General features: G+C 41.1%; 1 protein-coding gene across 1 annotated transcript; it reads right to left on the bottom strand.

The window, feature by feature from the left end:
• Positions 1 to 363: 363 nt before the first annotated feature.
• Positions 364 to 15,932, bottom strand: LOC124283457 (coadhesin-like). The gene is made up of 12 exons (XM_046719521.1): positions 15,920 to 15,932; positions 15,115 to 15,195; positions 12,874 to 13,068; positions 10,884 to 11,078; positions 10,415 to 10,606; positions 8,129 to 8,320; positions 7,472 to 7,621; positions 5,812 to 6,003; positions 5,094 to 5,285; positions 3,147 to 3,338; positions 2,168 to 2,359; positions 364 to 1,180 (listed from the first exon to the last, which is right to left on the bottom strand). The coding sequence occupies exons 1-12, from the start codon at positions 15,930 to 15,932 to the stop codon at positions 897 to 899; spliced, it is 2,070 nt and encodes a 689-aa protein (XP_046575477.1). The 3' UTR covers positions 364 to 896.
• Positions 15,933 to 21,145: the final 5,213 nt, after the last annotated feature.

Genomic DNA, 21,145 nt, shown 5'->3' with positions numbered 1-21,145 from the left:
GGCTGACATATTGCCGATGTGACTTAAAATCTTAACTCACTGTACCCAAAAGGATCTGAAATTTGACGTTTTATGATCGATCATAGAAAAAGTTGTTGAGTAACTATCATGTAATATTGTCCTATTTTCACGCTTCACACAGAGGGGTGACAACCGGCTGGAGGAACAGCGCTAGCTGTGGTGTGAAGCGTGAAAGATCCCGTTGTCACATCGCAGTATTTCATCAGTGCTGGTGTAATCGGAAAACTGATGAAGCCAAAGTTAATGTCACAACACACTCACCTATGTCCCGTTTCTCGCAACATCAAAACAACAATAGGGCGTTAGGTTGTGAAGAAAATTTAATAATCAAACTAGAAAACAAACAGTGAAAACACTTATTCCGGTTTTCTTGAATCACATATTAATGAACAATAGGACTGGAGATATACCCGTGGCTTTCAAAAACATTAAGAACAAAATCAGGATGAATACACTAATTCCGATCTGGACTGATTGACACTCATTTTATAGAATAATGGCTTGTTGATAATGATCAGCTATACTGCATCAGTTGGCTCTAAAATACGTCAGCATGTTATACTTTCAAATTAACTCAATTGCAAATAACAGATAGGAGTTAGTAAATGAGTTAGTTTCACGCCGCGTTTAGCAATATTCCAGCAATATCATGGCGGGAGACACCAGAAATGGGCTTTACACAGGGTTTCCATGTGGGGTATCGAACCCGGGTTTTCAGCGTGACGAGCGAACGCTTTAACCACTAGGCTACCCCATCGCCCCTTTATAATAGAAAGGAAGTGATTAGACAAGTCCAATACATCAGATGATGAAATTTCTGTACTACAGTACTGTATTTACTACCACGAGATTATGATTTTGGTATAATTGAAAAATTACTGAACACAGTCAGTGGGGCAATTAGCGTCCTGACCAAAGCATGGCATCTCCCAGGGGTTGCCAAATACACAGAAAATAAACTTGTTGCATTTGCGCCCTGGGTGGATCTTCCTCGAGACCCCAGTCGGGTTACAGGTCCGGACACAGCGGCTATCGTCAGAGTTGTAGTGTTCCCTGGACGGGCACGTCTTCTTGGCCATCTGTCCTGCTTTGTTACAACCGTAGTAGGCTGTGTACTCTCCAGGGTAGGCGTAGGTGGCGGAGGAGTCGTCACAGATGCCTGTGTTGAAATGTGGTTGTTAGTCATAGCTGTATTAATAATAATAATCAAAATATTTATAACGCGCCTTTTCCAGGCTAGATGTCCTGCTCAAAGCGCACAATCTGATCATTATTACCCCGGATAACCCAAGCTGCCTCTTAGGCGAAGGTTAATAGTCTCACGACTTATTTCACCGGGTGCCCATTTTCTGCTGGGTGAACAGAGGCAATTTTGCCTAACTCACTTGCCTAAGGTGGGACCACATGTATCACATATGCTTCGTTGTGGGGCAGCTTGTTTGAAAGCTTGTCCCATTGTCCCACCACATCATTTCATTTCCAACCCTTTCCGTCCTAAATGATGCAGTATAGATTCTCAAAGGGCTCTGACTCCCCCAGTTCAATGGAACGCCCTTTTCAATGGAAATGGAGTTATTTGTTTCCATCAAAATCCTACTTTTCTTTGATTGGCATTCTAGAAGTTGAGGAGATGGAGGATGAGGACAATGTTTATGGATGTGCAACTTCTTTATTCTGTAAATGCGACGTTTCGACATAGATTAGTTTGTCGTTCAAAACAATTTCAGGTTCAAATGATATTTTAATATATATAATTACAAAACATTTCGATGTGGATATGTTCTCATGTAATTTGTACGTATGATAGCACGATTTGGAAGAGTCAGTAGCATCAAACATCTTTATATACAGTATATTTGAGCAATGATAAAACTTCCAAAATAGGCAGTCTCCGCAAGTAGCTGTTAGATTGCTGGTGCAAAATTAAGCACGTACTCACTCAAAATAGTGATATTGAACCTATCCCTGTCGCTTCTGTTCGATGTCTGGTGTCAGAGTAGTTTCCCACCTTTCAAATGTGTACAAAGCTTGTGCTCTGAAGTTGTGACGTGTGAAGAACCTCAGACACGTGTCTCGCCGTTGCTACTTAAACGTCACTGTAATGCAGCTGAATATTGGCGGCATAAAACAACACTCGCTCACTCACCCTGGCACTGCGTCACAGGACAGGAGGCCTGGGTAAACTCCTTGCTCGGGCCCTCACACTCCTTCCCGTTGAAGGCTGGGGCAGGGTTGGTGCAAGTTCGATCGTGGATCATGTTTGCTGTGCCCATGTTTCCAGCCACTGTATACTGACCATCAAGTCTCCAGTCGGACCAGTCGGACCACCCACCGTCAACTAGTAGATTAAGGATAAACTATTAATATACAATAGATAAAAGTACATTTACGTTATAATATTAACTTACATGTGCGCATGTTCCATTTGATCCAAAGTACTTTTCATATTCCATGGTGAAATACTTTTAACAATGACCAGCATCCTGAAAGTCATTATTGTAAGCAATATGATGGCAGTTGGTGAGGTCTATCCCACTTTTATACTTTAAATAGTCATTTTTTGGCAACATCCTTGATATAAAACCCCATGAAGATCCGGGTCAGAACTAGTCTTCAGCAAGACATGCTTGTGTTAAGAGGCGACTAACGGGTTTGGGGTTAGGCTCGCTGACTTGGTTGACTTGTCAAAGTATTCCAGTTGCATAGATCGATGTTCATGCTGTTGATCACAGGAGTGTCTGGTCCAGACTCGATTATTTCCAAACAAACATTTTATAAATCCATATCTGTGATAGTCTAATCTTTTGCTGTCCTTTGTCGACAGGATCTAACTATATTTAATGTAAGAGTTTGTTTTGTCATAAAATGGCTGTATGTTACTCCGTTGGATACGCTATTGAAGCATGCGTGTGTGTTGTGGTACCGGGTGGTACCGTGACATGAGTGCCGGACAACTAGTAACAGGTACAGATCCTACCCAAATGGTGACAGCCTTATTGGACGTTACTGAACTATTGTGAGCACAAGAAAAATTGCTATATTACTCACATCACGCAAAAGTTTATTCTAAGTTTATTCCAGTCTTACCGAGGTCTACATGGGGAATGATGCGCAAATAGTCCTACCTGGGCACTCATGGGCGTTGCACTCGGCGTCTCTTGTGTTCACGTCATCGCCGTCACATTCCGCCCCGCCATGAGCAGGTGCAGGGTTGTCACATCGTCGGTTTTGACGCTCATTGACGGTGCCACCGCCGCAGGAAACCGAGCATTCGCCGTCCTGTGACCATTCCGACCAGTCGCTCCATCCCCCATTCACTGCAAGTATACACGTCCTTAGTATGGTGATCTGCCTTCAGCTGGCGATCTATAGCCTGGTATGTATTGTATTATCTAAAGTGTTAGATTTACATGCTAGTTGTACACCTATAACTCGGTATGGGGTGTTAGGGTAGCCTAGTGCTTAAAGCGTTAGTTCGTCACGCCGAAGACCCGGGATTGATTCCCAACATGGGTACAATATGTTACGCCAATGCCTGGTGAGACACCACAATATTGCTGGAATATTGACAAGCGGCGTAAATTCACTCACTATATCTGTGATATTCTAGTTGTTTTTACTTATTGGACTTTCTACATTCTGTGTGTATGTGTCATGAATGTAGAACTTGTTTTAATCCCTATATGGCTGCAATACTCCAAATGTGACTATCACAGAGTACAGTAATATAACAAACTTGGCCATCTTCGCTCATCACCGATGAATGAACGCATTCGTTGATCTATGCATTCCAAAATTTTAAAATGCTGATAATTTTGTAGAGAGTAAATACCTACAGAATTCAATCCGATGCGTCCAAGTTACACATGAACTAAGTGGCCCATATAGCGCATTCAGTGAAACACTATCGAACCATTTACTCAGTGTTAGAACTATTATACAGATACTTCAAAACACCACACGGACATTGATCCATTTGAAATATACCCGTGAAGATTAGAATTAGAATTGGCTTTCAGCAACCCCTGCTTTCGTAAGAGGCGACTAACAGGATCGGGTGGTCAGGCCCGCTGACATGGTTGACGCATGTCATCGTATCCCAACTGCGAAGATCGATGCTCATGCTGTTGCTCACTGGATAGTCTTGTCCAGACTCGATTATTTACAGGACGCCGCCATGTAAATTGAATATTGCTGTTTGTGGCGTTAAACAACAACCAAACAATTTGAAATATATAAAAACCTTCTACCATGGTGTATTTCAGTCTATGTCATAAGACTCCTACTCAAACGTTGTGTGCCCATTTCTGGTGTCCCTCTCCGTGATATTGCTGGAATATTGCTAAAAGCACTCATGGAAAAACATGTATTTTGAGTAAAGGAAATATTCTCGCCCATGGGCCAAGATATTTTTCGCCCATGGGCGAGATTTTGTAATATCGCTCTAAGTTAGTCGAATTAAGTCAAAATGAGTTGAAATTTGTGTCATGATGCTTATAAACATACATTCATTCATTTATAACCTCCAAAACATGAATTCTGATCGAAATGCTACATTCTCGCCCATGGGCCAACATATTTTTCGCCCATGGGCGAGATTTTTTAATATCGCTCTAATTTAATCGATTTAAGTCAATATGAGTTGAAATTTGTGACATGATGCTTATAAACATACACTCATTCATTTACAACCTCCAAAACATGAATTCTGATCGAAATTAAACATTCTCGCCCATGGGCCGGCCCATGGGCGAGCGAGTTTAAATTTAAAGTTTTCGAAAAAAAATTTTTCATTTTTTCATCCTTGGCATATGTTCATAACAACTGCATGTTTAATTTGGTCAAATCCCCTTGTCAGAAAGTGCCCACAGTGCGGAGAGTTTCTGGACTTTTGTGAGTCCAGAATTAAATTGTGACGTGTTACTGCCTTTAGTTGACGTTTCTTATGATTGTGGAATAAACATTTTGTCAACTTTAAAAGTGCGTCTTTCTTTCCAAACTTAGTAAGGATTGTAAATGTGTCCAGGTTGTGTGGTAACATACATGTGCGACAATATGTTGATCAATCTGACCTGGGCATGGGTTGTTGTTGCATTGGCCTGGTCTGTTTTCAGTCGAAGAACCCTCGCAGTCGTCACCCCCGTGAGCAGGTGCTGGTGCATCACATGACCTTGACCTCGACTCCATCACCGGACTTCCGCCACATGTCACAGGGCACTCATCTTCGTAAGTCCAGTCAGACCACTCTGACCAACCGCCATGAACTGAAACAGTTGACCTTACACAATAATATTAAACACAAGCACTTCATAATTCAACGATGACACCTGATTGTACTGTCTCAGGGAGGCCAGGTGAGAATGTACATGACTGTGTGACTGTCAATGTCGGAAAGAGAGACTACTCATGACGATCAAGGGGTCATGCTTTATCCGGTTGTGGCCAGTCGGAGTCTCATGTTTAAGTGTCATTTCAGTTCAATGCTTGTCAACTTATATGAACATATAAATATTTTGAGGCAATTAATATACAAATAATAATATTTTTTGCATATAATCGTATTTGACAAACGTAACTAAACGTTCAATTATCTAACGCATAAATACGAGTGCAAAACGATGGCGTCTTTCATCATTCTGGATTCAATATAATGTCCTTGTGCTTCTACTGTCCTTCATCGACAATAATCTAATCATAATTAACCTGATTTCTCAGCGATATGGCTGCAATACTGGCAATGCGGTGTAACATTTTAACTCACTTACTCTCTACTCACTAATATGTCCTTACCTGGGCACTCGTGTGTATTGCAGGGTACCGATTTGGTTTCGGCGCTGTCTCCCTCACAGTCCCGACCCCCATGTTCTGGGGTGGGGCTGTTACACTCCCTGTCCCGCCTCTGCTGTTGGTCACCACCCGCACAAGATACAGAACACTCTCCCTCGTCGGCAAACTCCGTCCAGTCGGACCATCCACCATGGACTGTACCACAAATACAAGAAGCATATACATACACACCCAAGTATAACTGGTATACTTGTCACAATAAACCAAACTTACTCGCTCCTAGCCCTTGTTTCCAGGTGCCAAATGCAGTTCAGATTATTATATTGGCCAGGCGTTATGGCCAGAAACTATTTTTGTCTGGTATTTGATACAAGAGGTATCCGTAATGTCTCCAATATTTGTACTGATTCCAGAGCTCCAAAGTCGTTAGAAACAATGTAGACGTTTTTAAGATGGTTGATATTCTAACGATAAAATAAAGGTCATGACACCTGGTCTTCAACGATATATCAGTTTAACGTATACTCTTCCCAAAAAAGAAGGGGAACTGAAACAAATTAGGAGATATATCGAAGTCATTCAATGTTGATATGATAATAATGAATATTTGAAGAGTGCATCCAGAGCAACAGATAACTTTTTGAGTCATTGAATTATGTACTCGCTTGTGTTCATCTCAATTGGGTATCCTAATTTTCCTTTAAGTAACCAAATAAATTGTACCCACCTGACTGACTCAAACTCATTTGGGTATTTGCAAGTTTCCATTAACTGTCAAAATATAATTAAGTTTAAATGTTGGTTTACGTGTTTGTTATTTATATTTTATCTGTAATTTGAGAAACCATAAGAAAGACTGAGAGTTGCCACGTTCATGTGCTGAAATAGAACCTCTCAATATCTTTGAGTTATTTTATCTATCCTCAGTAACCACCGAGCTAAGATTTGACATTTTTGTGTGTGTTCGCATGTAAGATCAAATTGCTTTATTTACGCAGATACGCAGCTTATCTGTACCTCTGACTCTGTGCATCACCGCTTGCACTTCCTTATGACCATAGTTGTTTGAACAGTAATCGCTCTGGAACGATGATCGGTGTATGACGTGAAATTTGCATGTGTTCTATTTTCATTTTCAAACCAAAACAACGGCTAGAAACAAACACTAACAACTGTGTGATGCAAGATGATTGTCAAACTTAATGGTCTACAGTGATTTATCGAACTTCTTGAAAACCGTCAAAATCAAGAATGGCACCCCATGCGCGTGTATGGGGCTTCTGCGTTGTGCACGTGCAACCCATGCGTTGTGTTTAGGGGTGGTGATAAAGAGTAATGGTGGTGTGTTCATAAGATGTCTGTCTTTGAAAACTTTGTTAACGCTTATACTTCCTATCCAGATTGAAAGTTCAGGTTCCCCTACTTTTTTTAAGAGTATATTTCGAGTTTTCGTTCGTGATTGTTGGCAATTCAACAACCTACTGTGCTCTTGGTTAATAAACAGGATAGACTATAGATACAGTATTGGTGAATGTAGTGAAAAACAATATCCACTCGACAATTAGAAACCCAGTACGAAATCACTTTTCTTTTCACGCAGATGCCAGTGAGGAATAACTCCATGTCGTCGCTGTGTTAGGGTTATGACGTCGCGGGAACGTACCTGGGCAGTTGTGGGTGTTGCAGTCGATGGTCTGTGTCTGTGTGCTGTCACCGCTGCACTCTGCTCCTCCGTACGCCGGGGCGGGGTTGCTGCACGTGCGCTCGCGTGTCTGGCGCTGTTCTCCTCCCCCACATTCGGCACTGCAGACCCCTCGTCAACCCAGTCGGTAAAATCGGACCAGCCACCGTCAACTAGAAACGTATATATCCATATAATTGTAGCACGTCAATAAACAGTCAGCGAGTGAGTTTAGTTTTACGCCGCACTCAGCAATATTCCAGCTATATGACGGCGGTCTGTAAATAATCAAGTCTGGACCAGACAATCCAGTGATCAACAGCATGCGCATGGATCTGACAACCAGATCCCGTTAGTCGCCTCTTACGACAAACATGGGTTACTGAAGATCAGTTCTAACCCGAATCTTCACGGGTCCATCAACAAACAACGCAGCAGCGAAAATATGTAACTGTGATCGGTGGTGGAGTCAGGTATAATGATACTGAACCCGATAATATTGTTACACTGCCATCTTTAACATAATGCGACTTCCCAGTTACAAGCAGTGAGTGGGTATTGTTTTACGCCGCAACATTAAAAAATAATCACGAGAAATGGGCTTCAGATGTACGGAGACATGACGTCGCAGGAACGTACCTGGGCAGTTGTGGGTGTTGCAGTCGATGGTCTGTGTCTGTGTGTTGTCACCGCTGCACTCTGCTCCTCCGTAGGCCGGGGCGGGATCGGTGCACGTACGCTCGCGTGTCTGGCGCTGATCTCCTCCCCCACATTCGGCACTGCAGACGCCCTCGTCAACCCAGTCGGAAAAGTCTGACCAGCCACCATCAACTAGAGACGGATATATCACACTAATTGTCAATAAACAGCGTTTGTTCGTTCGGTGTTGTTTAAAGTCGCACTCGAATCGAATCTGGACCAGACAATCCAGTGATCAACAATATAAGTGTGAGTTTAGTTTTACTCCGCACTCAGCAATATTCCAGCTATGTGGCGTCGTTCTTCGTATCCCGATACTCTAAGTTGCTATTCTGTCATTTTGCAGGTATATCACAAATCTTTAAAAAATGTGTTTCATTTCAGAAATTAAAAATGGCATGTTTTTTTAATACCGGACACACCTGAGAATCTGCGAAAGCAGGTTGTTGAACACTTTCTGTTTTCTACACTTCGTATGATCACATATACTCTTGGGGATACAAATACATAAATCATTTATTGGCATTGTTATAAATGAAACCCCGTCATTAAAACTACTCATTTCGACCTTTAATTAACTTAAATCGACCTTTTGACAACAGTGCACAATTCTCTCCCGCGAACGAAATTTCAGCCAATCAGAGGGGTGCGTCTCCGTGACGTAATGTGAGGTATACATACGAGGGGCCCTTTAGAATTCATGTACATTTCCGGGGGTAAATTATCTTGTTTACAGATTTGTCTAAACCTGAATTCGTGACAATTGTTGTGAAAAGTGAAAGCTTTATGTTTTCACAATCTACTTTCATTTAAGCTTGACACCTGCTTTGCCTAGCTTCCGAGTTACAACTTGTTTTCATAGACGATTCTGTCAAAATCGCTTGTTGTCGCTAGGCCTAATTTGTTTGAGCCAGACGCTAGTGATAGTGAAAACGATGATCAGCCTCGCTCATCAGTGTCATCACGTGTACGGGAAAGAAGATAACTAGTATCTACATACTAGTGAGTGGACGTTAATCACATGAATGTAGCAAGAAATTAATATTGTCACTTCGACCCCCACCTCGCTTCCGTGGAAGAAATCGATATGTCACAAGTTGTGTCATGCAAGATCATTTTGGTCATGATTCAAATACATATTTAACTACGAGTAGAAAGTAGTTTTGATTTTCTAACTTGACGAAACAAACCATAATCTCACTGATTCTCGAACAGACTTCAGCGCCCGGTCGCGAACATCCGCCAGTCTGAGAATAAATGCTATTTAGGTTTGTTTTCACCGAGTTACTTTCTACTGGTAGTAAAATGTGTTAAATTGTTACACATTTTATATACAACTAACAGAAAATCCTTCCTCATGTAACGTAACTTCCGGTTCGCTGCAGTGTTCTGGCGACAGAGTTACGTAACCTCTCTGTGGTTTCGTTGGCGGGCGAGAGTGAAGCAGACGACTTTTTGGCAACCTTAATCGCTGGGTAATTATTAACTACACGATTTTTTAAGAATGAATTTGGTTTTCCGCTTAAGACTAACCACACGTCTTTCATATGTAATGGGTTAAAAGAGTACAAATAACAAAAGTTTATTCGTTCTTTAACACCAATATACACGGTAGTGTAAGGTATCTTGTGTATCACGATACAGAGGTTGTATATCCATGTGATGTATTGTAGGCCCGATACAGGGCTGTATCGCCGTGTTGATAGACTACATGTTATCATGTCGTGTGAATGCTTATGATATTGAATGTCTAGTTTCAGATACCGATTAATACAATATTTCCAAGATAAATGGCAGTTAAATTTTAACAAATAGACATTTGCTGGAAATCTTGATTGAAAACAATGACCTTCACAAATCCGCTGTTTTTTTATGTAAAGTGAGATGAAGACCTTCAACAATATTGCACAATTTTCCATATTATGCTTGACTAGTCTGTGTTGTTCTGGAAGATTCCAGACCAAACTTGACTCCCTAGATGTCTAAATATAGCAACATCCACAAGAATGCTTACATCAGATAACAACATATTCCTGACAACTAACTATTGGTAAAACATATTGTCATGAACTTCAGCGTAGTCCTATTTTACAAATTGATTGCATTTCACTGCTATATAACAGTATATAGGACATGGTACTGACGATATTTCTGTCTCAAATGATACAGAAACTATATTTAAATACGGTGTTGGAGGTAACGGGTTTTATTTATATGTTGACATACCTGGGCAGGACTGTGAATTGCAAGCTATGGTTCGTGTCTGGCTCGTGCTTCCACTGCAGGCAGCGCCATTATATTGAGGTGTGGGGTCGGTACACGAGCGAGTCTTCCTCTGGGTCTGAACTCCTCCGCCACAAGATACAGAACACGTCCCAACGTTGTCCCAACTAGAGAAATCCGTCCAGCCGCCATCAACTGTTACCATGGAGATACTTCGCATTGTTATTTCAAAAGAAGACCCCCCCTATTCTTTTAACACATCTGGTATATATTATATATACCATATGCGCTACATATATAATATATTCAGATAGAACTATTTACTTGATACTTAAGGGGTTAATTTAATGGGGTATTAGCTGAGCAGAGTGCTCATAATACGTGAATTCTGATTGTGGGTTCAAAAGGAAGGATGTAGTGACCAGTGTATCGCTTTGTGGACCGTGGTCAAGTTAGATAGGTGTATACTTACTCGGACAAGGGGTTCTGTTGCAGGTAGCAGAACGCAGCTTGTATGTGTTTCCACTACACCGAGCTCCCCCGTTAGCTGGACTGGGGTTGGTGCAGGTGCGAGTACTCCTCTGGGTTATCGTTCCATCAGTACCGCATGTGCTGGAGCATGATCCCTGGTTATCCCAACTGGACCAGTCACTCCAGCCACCGACCACTGTAAAGGACAGTTAATACCTGATCAGCATTCATTTTCTGTATTGTATGGAATCCTAGAAGGAACATTGTCGCACTTTGGCTAATGATGAGATTTTTTGCATGTTTTGGTGAGGGCGACAACGCGACAATGTCCCTTTTAGGATTCCATAGTATTGTGATACAGTGTTCAAGTTCTATCACTGAATGTCAGTTTAATGTGAAGCAGGTCTCACATGTTTACATCTTAGATTTGAAACCACGAATGAGTGAATATGCTTTGACGCCGCTTTTAGCAATATTCCAGCCATATTACGGCGGGGGACACCAGAAATAGGCTTCACATATTGTACCCATGTGGGAATCGAACCCGTATCTTGGGCGTAACGAAAAGCTTTAACCACTTAGCTACCCCACCACACTTTGACACCACGAGCACTGGTATGATACGCATCTCATTTGCGTAGATCAATGCTCATGGTTTCAGTCTACCTTCAGTTGTTGGCTATCAATAGCCTGGTTTTATATTGTATCGTCCTCTATAGTTAAAGTATTTTAGATTTCATTACTAGTTTTAAATATATATCTGTGATAGTCTAGTTGGTTTTACTGTCCTTTGTCGACAGCTATTTTAAATTGATTACCTTGTTTTCATCGCTATATGGCTGTTATGTTGCCGATGCGATGTAAAATTTTAACTCACTCACTCACTCATGGTTTCAATCACTGGATGTTGCGGCGTTAAACAAACATGCAAACAAACAAAACTGACATGACGCAGATAAATATAAGTTTCACCAACCCACAAACGTATTGCAGAAAACCCACTGACATATTAAGGGTATTATTTCGTTTATGTCTTCATACCAATCCTGAAACTCTCATAGACGTTTTTCAACCTTAAAGTACCGAAATCACAGGGGCTTGTAACACAAAAAACCCCGAGATATCAAAGTATATACTGTCACTGACGGGGTCTTAGCATTATATAAAGTAGTATATTGAGCTATGACACCGTCAGTGACAGTATGTGTCTTCATGCCTGTGTTTTGCGTTACATGCCTTTGTGACCAATGGAATGTGTTTCGGCAGGTAATTGTGGACATTCGTAACTACTCGTGTCATTCCGGCAAGCCGGATGGCGACTCGTACCCCTCTCGTGACTATGTTCACGACTGGGTTTTTTTCTAAGCGCAAACAGGCACGGAGATGAAAATAGTCCAGCACTATTTCCAAGGAAAGATAACTCTGAATTTCCCAACATGTCGACTCCTAGAAATTTATAACACGAAAGTCACTTTAAGTAAGTTTCTTATGTCGTTAACAAATATAAGTAACAAGATAATTTTATAATCACGGAAATAATAACGAAAATCGATAATTGCAAGAAAACTATTTTACTCATTTCACATTTTACTACCCGCGATTTGCTTGGCGTACTATACAGGTACGAGTCTTCTTGTAGGTCACGGAAAGAAACGAGTAGTTACGAATGAATTGTGGATACTAACTGACGTTGATATTGTACATTTTGATTAATGCAAAAGCATTTGTAAAAATTATAACTGTTTATAAAGATATGCTCTTCTTGTTAATTGTTGGTGCTATCGGTTGGTAGCAATTGAAACTTGCCTGAAAAGGCAAGACTGGGTACGCTTTTGCACTGACGCTTCAAGCAATATAAATACTGATGAACATAACAGGTTTCAAACTAAACTTAAATGTCTGTGTACAAACTTCAACTCTGAAATGGAGTAAAACACCTGACCAAATTCCAAACACATAAAGGAAAACAAAAATCACACAATCAACCTTACCTGGACAAGCATTCGTGTTGCACGGTATACTTCGTGTTTCGGTTGCCGAACCAGTGCAGTCGTTACCATAAACAGCGGTTGGAGCAGGGTTGGTGCAGGTGCGAGTTCTTCGCTGAGACTGGGTTCCTCCCCCACAAGTTTTAGTACAACCCCAGACATTTTTCCAGGTTGAGTAATCAGACCATCCGCCATGATCTGTAATTAACACACGAGTTACTACAAATACGGAATCAATAGAAATGACACGGTATATGCCTTGACAAATAGTTTATCGTGCGGAACAGGAAACGTATAAGATGTCCATACGTAAATGTGTTAAGAACGGGCCCCAGGTTAGAGTTGGTCTTCAGCAACTCATGCTTGTCGTAAGGGCAACTAACGAGATCGGGTTGCCAGGCTCGCTGACGTGGTTGACACGTCATCGTATCCCAATTGCGCAGATCGATGCTCATGCTGTTGATCACTGGATTGTCTGGTCCAGACTCTATTATTTAGATACCGTTGCCATATAGCTGGAATATTGCTGAGTGCGGCGTTAAACAACAAACAAATAAGAACACGGACAAGGAGGATGGGTGTATACACTGTGTGACCTATGTATCCTTACACCGTGTGTCATTCCTGATGCTTTCAATCACTTGTGTACCTAGTCCTCGTTGGACTCCACTCTTGCAGTCTGTTGCGTTAATTAACATTCACAGTATAACTCTAATAGTTTTGTTATTATTGCCAATACTTACTACATGTAGCTGTGAAATACGATACTCTGAAAGAAACAAGAACACCATCTAAAACATCGACAGATACACTAACTTATCACTATTAACATATACTAATATTCAGTATGTATATACTGGAATTATTGGAACAGTCATATAAGTAGTGATGAAGTATATATAGGGTGCTCTGTGCACGTGGTGTGGATCAATGCTGCAACTTTCCTCCAAAACACCTAAACCGGATTCATCCCTCATCAAGATATCAATTCCTTGCATTGGTAAACCATCACATCAAATCAGCACCTTCGCCGTGTCCTCAACAACCTTCTCTATGCTATCGGAAGAAAATCACCAACCGTCAACAACAACACCAACAACTCCAAATGTGTCATTTATAAAATAAACTGTGAGTGTGGATAGAGCTACATAGGGGAAACATCCCGGCCCATGAACACCCGAGTGAAAGAACATCAGTCTTCCGGTACCAATTCCGACAGAAAATCAACCATCTCTCATCACATCATATTTAACCCCAATCACCAAATAAACTGGTCTGACATCACCATTCTTGCGAACAAACAAACGGGCATCACCAAACGCAATCTCACCGAAGCCATTCATATCAAACGCCAAAAGCCCACCATCAACCAAGATAAAGGATACTTCATTCCATTCGATTTGATGTTGTTTTCGTTGTTACATTCAGTATATATACATCCCCACCATTCCATGTTATATTCCTTCTTGACAACAGTACAAGAATCTGTATCGAAACGCTGCAATCACGAACTAAAAAAAGTTTGACAATATGGCATGGCCACTTCAGAATCCGGACTCCAGTGTAATTGGCATTGTTTCGCAACTGAAACTGCCATTAGAGAATTGTGAGCAGACTGAACTAATTTCAGGTTTTGGCAGCTGGAGTTCATAATGTTTGGGGTTTTATAACTTGGATTTGTATCCAGAGCTTATATCAGACAATTCCTTGCAGAATCAGAAAGGTGCTGACTTCGAAAGGACATTTTGAGATGTACATTTGTGCATTTGTCAGTACTCATACGCCTTCCGGAATATCCAGTCGAATTTACAAACTATCGTCTATTATGTTTTCTGCTATCTTTTCTGGGTTTCGGAGACCAAATATGGCGTCATCAATAAATAATAACGATACATATGCACTTAATTACTATTCAGTTCTAGTAGCCCAGTCGTATTACTGTGGCCAGCTTTCTCACAAATCAGTGCTTTGACTTTAAGGACAAAATGTGACTTGTTATAAGCAACTGTTTAAAATAATACAAATGCAGGTACAATCTATTCAATTACCAATAATGCTATATTTACGAAAAAAAACGATTCCCATAGAAAATACAAACAAACCACAGGCAATAGACATTTCAAATAACTATCACAAATGGACCATTGGAATTATTTTTCTATCTGGCGATGAGTGAATACACAAAAATATTGTCATTGTATCTACATGTATAATGTTAACGCCGAAATGTAGCGGGATACTCACCTGTAACTTGTGCATCTTTGCCATCCGTTCCAGCCGCATCCAGCTGTGTAGCTCGTGGCCCGCGAATACCTGTAGCTGCAGCTGGAATACAAAGGTACAAATACAGCTGAATATAAATGCCCTTCGATTACAATAAGTATGCATTCAGTGTATAAACGCTCACATACGCATGATGCTATAGGAATCGATCAGTGGATACGCTTTCTCATGATTATGGGAAGGATGTTGTCGGTTGTTTATCGATACTCAGTTTTAATTATCTGTTTTATTTCCAGCCCAGTTGGATAAATCTGACAATATCTCATTGACCAATAGTTAACATCACATCATCGATAAACCCGAAGGTTATGTTTACATATGAGTCAAATGTTCCCTTGTTTTCATTTCACAGAAGAAATTCCGATGGAGGAAACAAAAACAGGATCCCTTTGGGATGTCTACTTCTTGTTGAAATGTCCAATCCATCATTGACTAAATGTGAACCTCATTCCCTGTTCCTGATGTGTCTGCTGTCAGCGTCTGAAACCCTTACGCATGCCCAACGATACATTAGCATAAGTTTTAAGTTAACAGTTAACAGTAGCCAATGTTTACACTGGTGATTCTGAACGACATCTGCCAAAGGGATCTCCTTTGGTGAGCAAGGCATTCCATTTAAATTGCGAATGTTGTAACCACTATTGGAAAAACCGGCCGTTTCCAAGACGTGGCATATTTAAATATTTAAATAAAAACCGAAAAGGAACTAAGTCCAGTCAAGTAAGTAAGATGCGACTAACGGGATCTTGTGGTCAGGCTCGCTGACCTGGTTGACACATGTCCTCGCACCCTATTGATGCCCATGCCGTTGATCACTGGACTGACTCGATCATTCACAGACCGTCGTAATAAGGCTGGGATATTACCAAGTGTGGCGTTAAACAAGAATATTAAAACTTACGTCGCGGCATCTGTGACGTGAATAGCAACTGCACACAGGCAGATCCCTGCAAGGACGATTTGTGTTGCAGTCATCTCCTTCAGCAAGGATTGGAAACTAACTTGGTCCCAAGAATCAAGTCCAGCTGACCGGTCTGTCCACCACAGAGAACTCAACTGTCACGGAGGGATATGTTGAGGTATATATAACTATATGCACGACCGTTGCGTATATCTCTGGCACCGGTTGCCCAGTTAAGACGGTAATCGTTTAAAAATGGTGTTAACTAGAAAGGTAAATAGTTTTAATTTTGGTCTGTACGAGAGTTGTCATTGCCATTCAGTGGTCTTTGCTTGTTGATTATGAAGACTGGTACCACTTAAATGATTTCGAGAATACTTGAAATTGGACGCGTTTCGATTCTCATAATCTGGAAAGGGAGCGAACTCACTGTTTATGCAATGGCTTATTGGTTTAGTGTGTCCAGAGATAAGTCCGAAGAGAGACAAAGGTTCTGCGCTGTAGATATGAAAGTAAGTAGGTGTGTGAGGTAAGATTACTTCTATGTAAAGACAATTCAACCGTATGAGGATTGTTTGGTACGAGTTGATGTGACTGGGCTATATCTAGTACTACGGTTCTCCGCGTGTGTATATTTGAGCGTTGCAGTAGTGAAAACATATAAACAGAGTCATAATATATCCCTCAAACCTAACGTTCATTGGTATCTTCCTTATACCTTATAGTGAGTGAGTTTAGTTTTACGTCGCTTTTAGCAATATTCTAGCAATATTACGGCGGGGGACACCAGAAATGAGCTTAACACATTGCCCCCTTGTGGGGAACCCGGGTCTTCGGCGTGGCGAGCGAACGCCTTAACCACTACGCTATCTCACCTCCCCCTTATGCCTTGTAAACAAATAATTGTGACTACTTGGTCAAATTCAACTTTATGCGTTTTATAGGTTGAACCCAAATATGTTGTCGCCACTGACGTCATATCTTTGGACTGACCATCACTTTTAAACTCATCCCCACATTAATGTCCAGAAACCTGGTCTCGTCTGGTCTATGAGCCAAAACAACGGATCGGGAGATCTTGATTGGCGTGGATCATCTATTTGTCTGAACCAGATTACTGAAAGTTGAATATTACTGAGTGTCAGGTTCATAATTAAAAACAACAACTCATCTTACATGTATGTTCGTGTTTACTGTGTGGTTAGGTTTTAACTGGAGGACAGTGAATGAAAACAAACTGTAATAGAGAACTACCGCTGGGATTACGACCTGAATCGGAAACCACGCCAAATATAGCCAACATTTTTAAAGTAAACATTATTCTTTTTCAGATGTACGTCTTAGATTAAAATAATTTATTTTGATATTTCATGTATGCGTCTTTAGATTTCAAATGTAACTTTAAGACATTTAATAAACCCCGCAGTTATTAAAAGGGTTAATCTTTATCGACATTTGATTAGGAACTGAGTTTCAGTCTGTGTGATTTTATTGGAGTATGAATATTTGCAGAATATCTGGTCCAAAATGTATTTTTGTCGGACAGAGTTTGAGTAGGCCACTTTTGTATCTTGTGTGTTCGATTTCAAATTATATTCAGCTCGAAGTCGACATACACACGCTCTCCGTTGTAGTATCAGCATCAGTCACCGGTCACAGCGACAGTGCATCGTAACATAGCTAGATGTATGCCAACTGTAAGACGCTGAAATTGCCGACATTATCTGATCTAACACAACGTTCTCAGTTCTACTTCTAGCGATTAGCTGTTCTTATAGGGATTGGACGATCGTATGGCAAGCCGTTTTCACATTTATCTCGAAATTACTTATAGTGAGTGAATTATTATTTAAAGTCACAGCGGCAGAATTTCATCCATATCGTGACTAAAAAAGTGATAAAATTATAAATGAATAAAAATAAAGTTGGATATTATACTTACCTGTCTGCAAATTAAAGTAAAACAACTAGATTATCACAGAAATGAATGTAAAACTAGTACTTAAATCCAAAATATTTAGATATATTTTGAATACAATTGAAGACATATTGAAATGAATTAAAGCATACACATGATATCTTGAAAAGAATTGCTGATATCTTAAATCGGATTAATGATATCAGTAATTTTCATTCAATTCCTGATCAGTTGCTGATATCTTGAATGGGTGAAAGTGGTCCAAAGGGTGATAACTCTCCTTTTTTGGTAATTGTTTTATTGAGTGAGTGAGTTTAGTTTTACGCCGCAGTGTGTCAACCATGTCAGCGAGCATGACCACCCGATCCCGGTAGTCGCCTCTTACGACAAGCATGGGTTACTGAAGACCAGTTCTAACCCGGATCTTCACGGGTGTTGTTTTATTGATATCTTAAACACATTTATAGATATTAAGAAATATGTTCTTCATATTTCAGTAACATTAAATTTGAATATATACTGAGTAAAAAAAGAAACTTCACAAAATGTAATTTGAAAAATAATGAATAATTTTTCTCTGATGATACATCTATGTATCCGAAATGGGATCCCTATCTTTCGACTCTAGAAAAACGTTAGCAAAACCCACTCAAACCCATCCATTCGTCGTGCAAATGACGTTAGTGCCAAATCAGGTTTTGCACGTGCAGTCGATCACGTGATCTTCGCATCGAAGTTTTCTTCATATGCACGTGTTTGCATGGGCCTCAAGAATTGAAAATACACTTTTAAACCTCAGTCCTAACGATACTTGAAATGTCACGATTGTCAAATGTGCAACGTGAACGTGCCGTTGGCATGTTGCAAGCGGGAAGATCAGTTATTGACGTCGCAAGAGCAATGAGATGCAGCCGTCGTACTGTGTATGACTTGCGAGGTCGTCTACAACAAACTGGCACCACTTCTGATCGCCCAAGGTCGGGTCGTCCACGTGTGACGTCACGAGCAGAAGACCGTCAAATCGTCCTACGTCACCTACGTGACAGATTTCTGCCAGGTACACGAACCAGGGCTGAGATGTATAGAGGTCGACTGTCCTCACAGACAAACGTCACCTCCGATGGACCCAGAGAGACTGGAATCGAGTCGTCTTAAGCGATGAATCCAGGTTTACCCTCAGATTCGCGGACGGCAGGCATAGAGTCTGGAGACGACGTCGTGAACGGTATGGCCAATGTTGTGTACAGGAAGTCGACAGATTCGGGGGGCGGAAGTTGCATGGTGTTGGGTGCTTTCTGTGGGAACAACCGTTCCCGACTTCTGGTCATCCGTCGAAACCTCACAGCTGCTGCTTACCGCGACCAGGTGCTCACCCCTGAACTCGTTCCTTTCATGGCGGCTCATGGCCCAGGTCTACAGTTCCAGCATGATAATGCTCGGCCGCATACCGCGATGTTGACACGAAATTTCCTTCAAAACGCTGGAATCAACGCCATGGACTGGCCATCGAGGTCCCCTGACCTTAATCCAATAGAGCACGTTTGGGATGCACTACGGAGAAGGCTTCGTGGTCTTAGGAACCAACCTCAGCATTTGCAGGAACTTGGCGCTGCCTTGCAAGAGCAATGGCGCAGAATCCCCAACCACGTGTTCACAAGCATCAGGCAGTCGATGAGGAGACGGTGTTTGGCAGTGGTGAATGCGCGGGGCGGCCATTCACGATATTGAACTGAGAAATTTCGCATTTTATTCTTGTGACTTGACATTCTGTATACCCATGTTTTGGAACGGCGGTGTAGCCTAATGGAACTGATTATGGCACTGTCAGTGTATCGAGTACATCACACAGATCTCAGCAATGAAATAATAACAATTTAACCATCTTACCATCTCTTGTTCTTTTATAGTGCCCTGCAAAAAGGATGTGAAAATCTTTTTTTGACTCAGTATATCAGTAATTCGACACTGGGTGTCAGAAATTAATTAATGATATCTTCAATTATTTACCGATATCTTAAAAACACTATCTTAATATAATACAGATATATGTAAAATAACATAAAATTGAAGCGATTATTCAGTAACTGTGAAAACGGCTTCCATACGATCGGTAAAGGTGGTGTGATTTGAAAGATGTCTTGACAAGACCCGGAAGTAACGTCATATATCTTATTCGAATATTGTTGACCGTCATTAGCAAGCATTTCTTCGTTATGTTCACTGGTATTGGTGAGTGGAGAGGATATTCCATCACTGGCACGCAGTCAGATACTGTGGCTTTTCCCATTGTATGCAAAACCCTGAAATCAAGATGGAAGTATCTGACCAAGTTACAGAAACATACAGTTCTCTATTTATTGGTGCCTGGAAAGAAAGTACCAGATCGCTGCAAGGAAGATGAAAGTACATGTAGTCTATTTATTGCAGAATCGTGAAACACGTATGAACGTCAAAATGGGAGTAATGCGTGCAACGTATATTAAATGTTTACATTAATATACTCAGCAAACAAAAAAACTCAAAAATAAAAAAACTAGACATATCTGCCGGGGGTTTCTGATATTTATACGTATCTCAGTTGCGTAGATTGATGCTCATGATGCCAATCACTGGATTGTCGGGTCCAGACTCCAGAAATTGGCAGCGTTAAACAGAAAAAATAATAATAAACAATCATCTGAACACAACCTTTTCGTTTCATTTTTTGCAGAGTATATATATACTCTCCCAAAAAAGAAACGCATATAGGAATTTCAACTGTATTGTTATGTATATTTTGAAACATCTTGTAGGCTTTATGAGTCAATGAAATATAGGGAAATTGCACACTGGGAATGCAGACTTATCCGTCTTTGGCACCAACTCGAGGAAAGTCAGTTTGAGTGTCACATGGAGACGTGTGGTGGTGCTGAAGTCAATACCTCGTTTGACCACCGTGGGCATCCAGAACTGCACGGCATCGCCTCGGCATCGAACGAATAGGTCTCAGAATCTCGTGTTGCCCAATCGCAACCCACTCTGCCTGTAGTGCCTGTGCGAGTTGCTGAAGTGTCTGGGGCTGAGGGTTACGGCGTCGCACCCGTCTGTCCAGGGCATCCCACAGATGTTCGATCGGGTTTAAGTCCGGTGATCTTGAGGGCCAGGGGAGCACATTGATATTGTGGTTCTGGAGG

This window comes from Haliotis rubra, unplaced genomic scaffold (assembly GCF_003918875.1).
Source record: "Haliotis rubra isolate DU_JTF1 unplaced genomic scaffold, ASM391887v1 Scf316, whole genome shotgun sequence".
Taxonomy (NCBI): Eukaryota; Metazoa; Mollusca; class Gastropoda; order Lepetellida; family Haliotidae; genus Haliotis; species Haliotis rubra.
The sequence above is the reverse complement of the archived record's forward strand: the minus strand, read 5'-3'. Positions and strand labels throughout refer to the sequence as shown.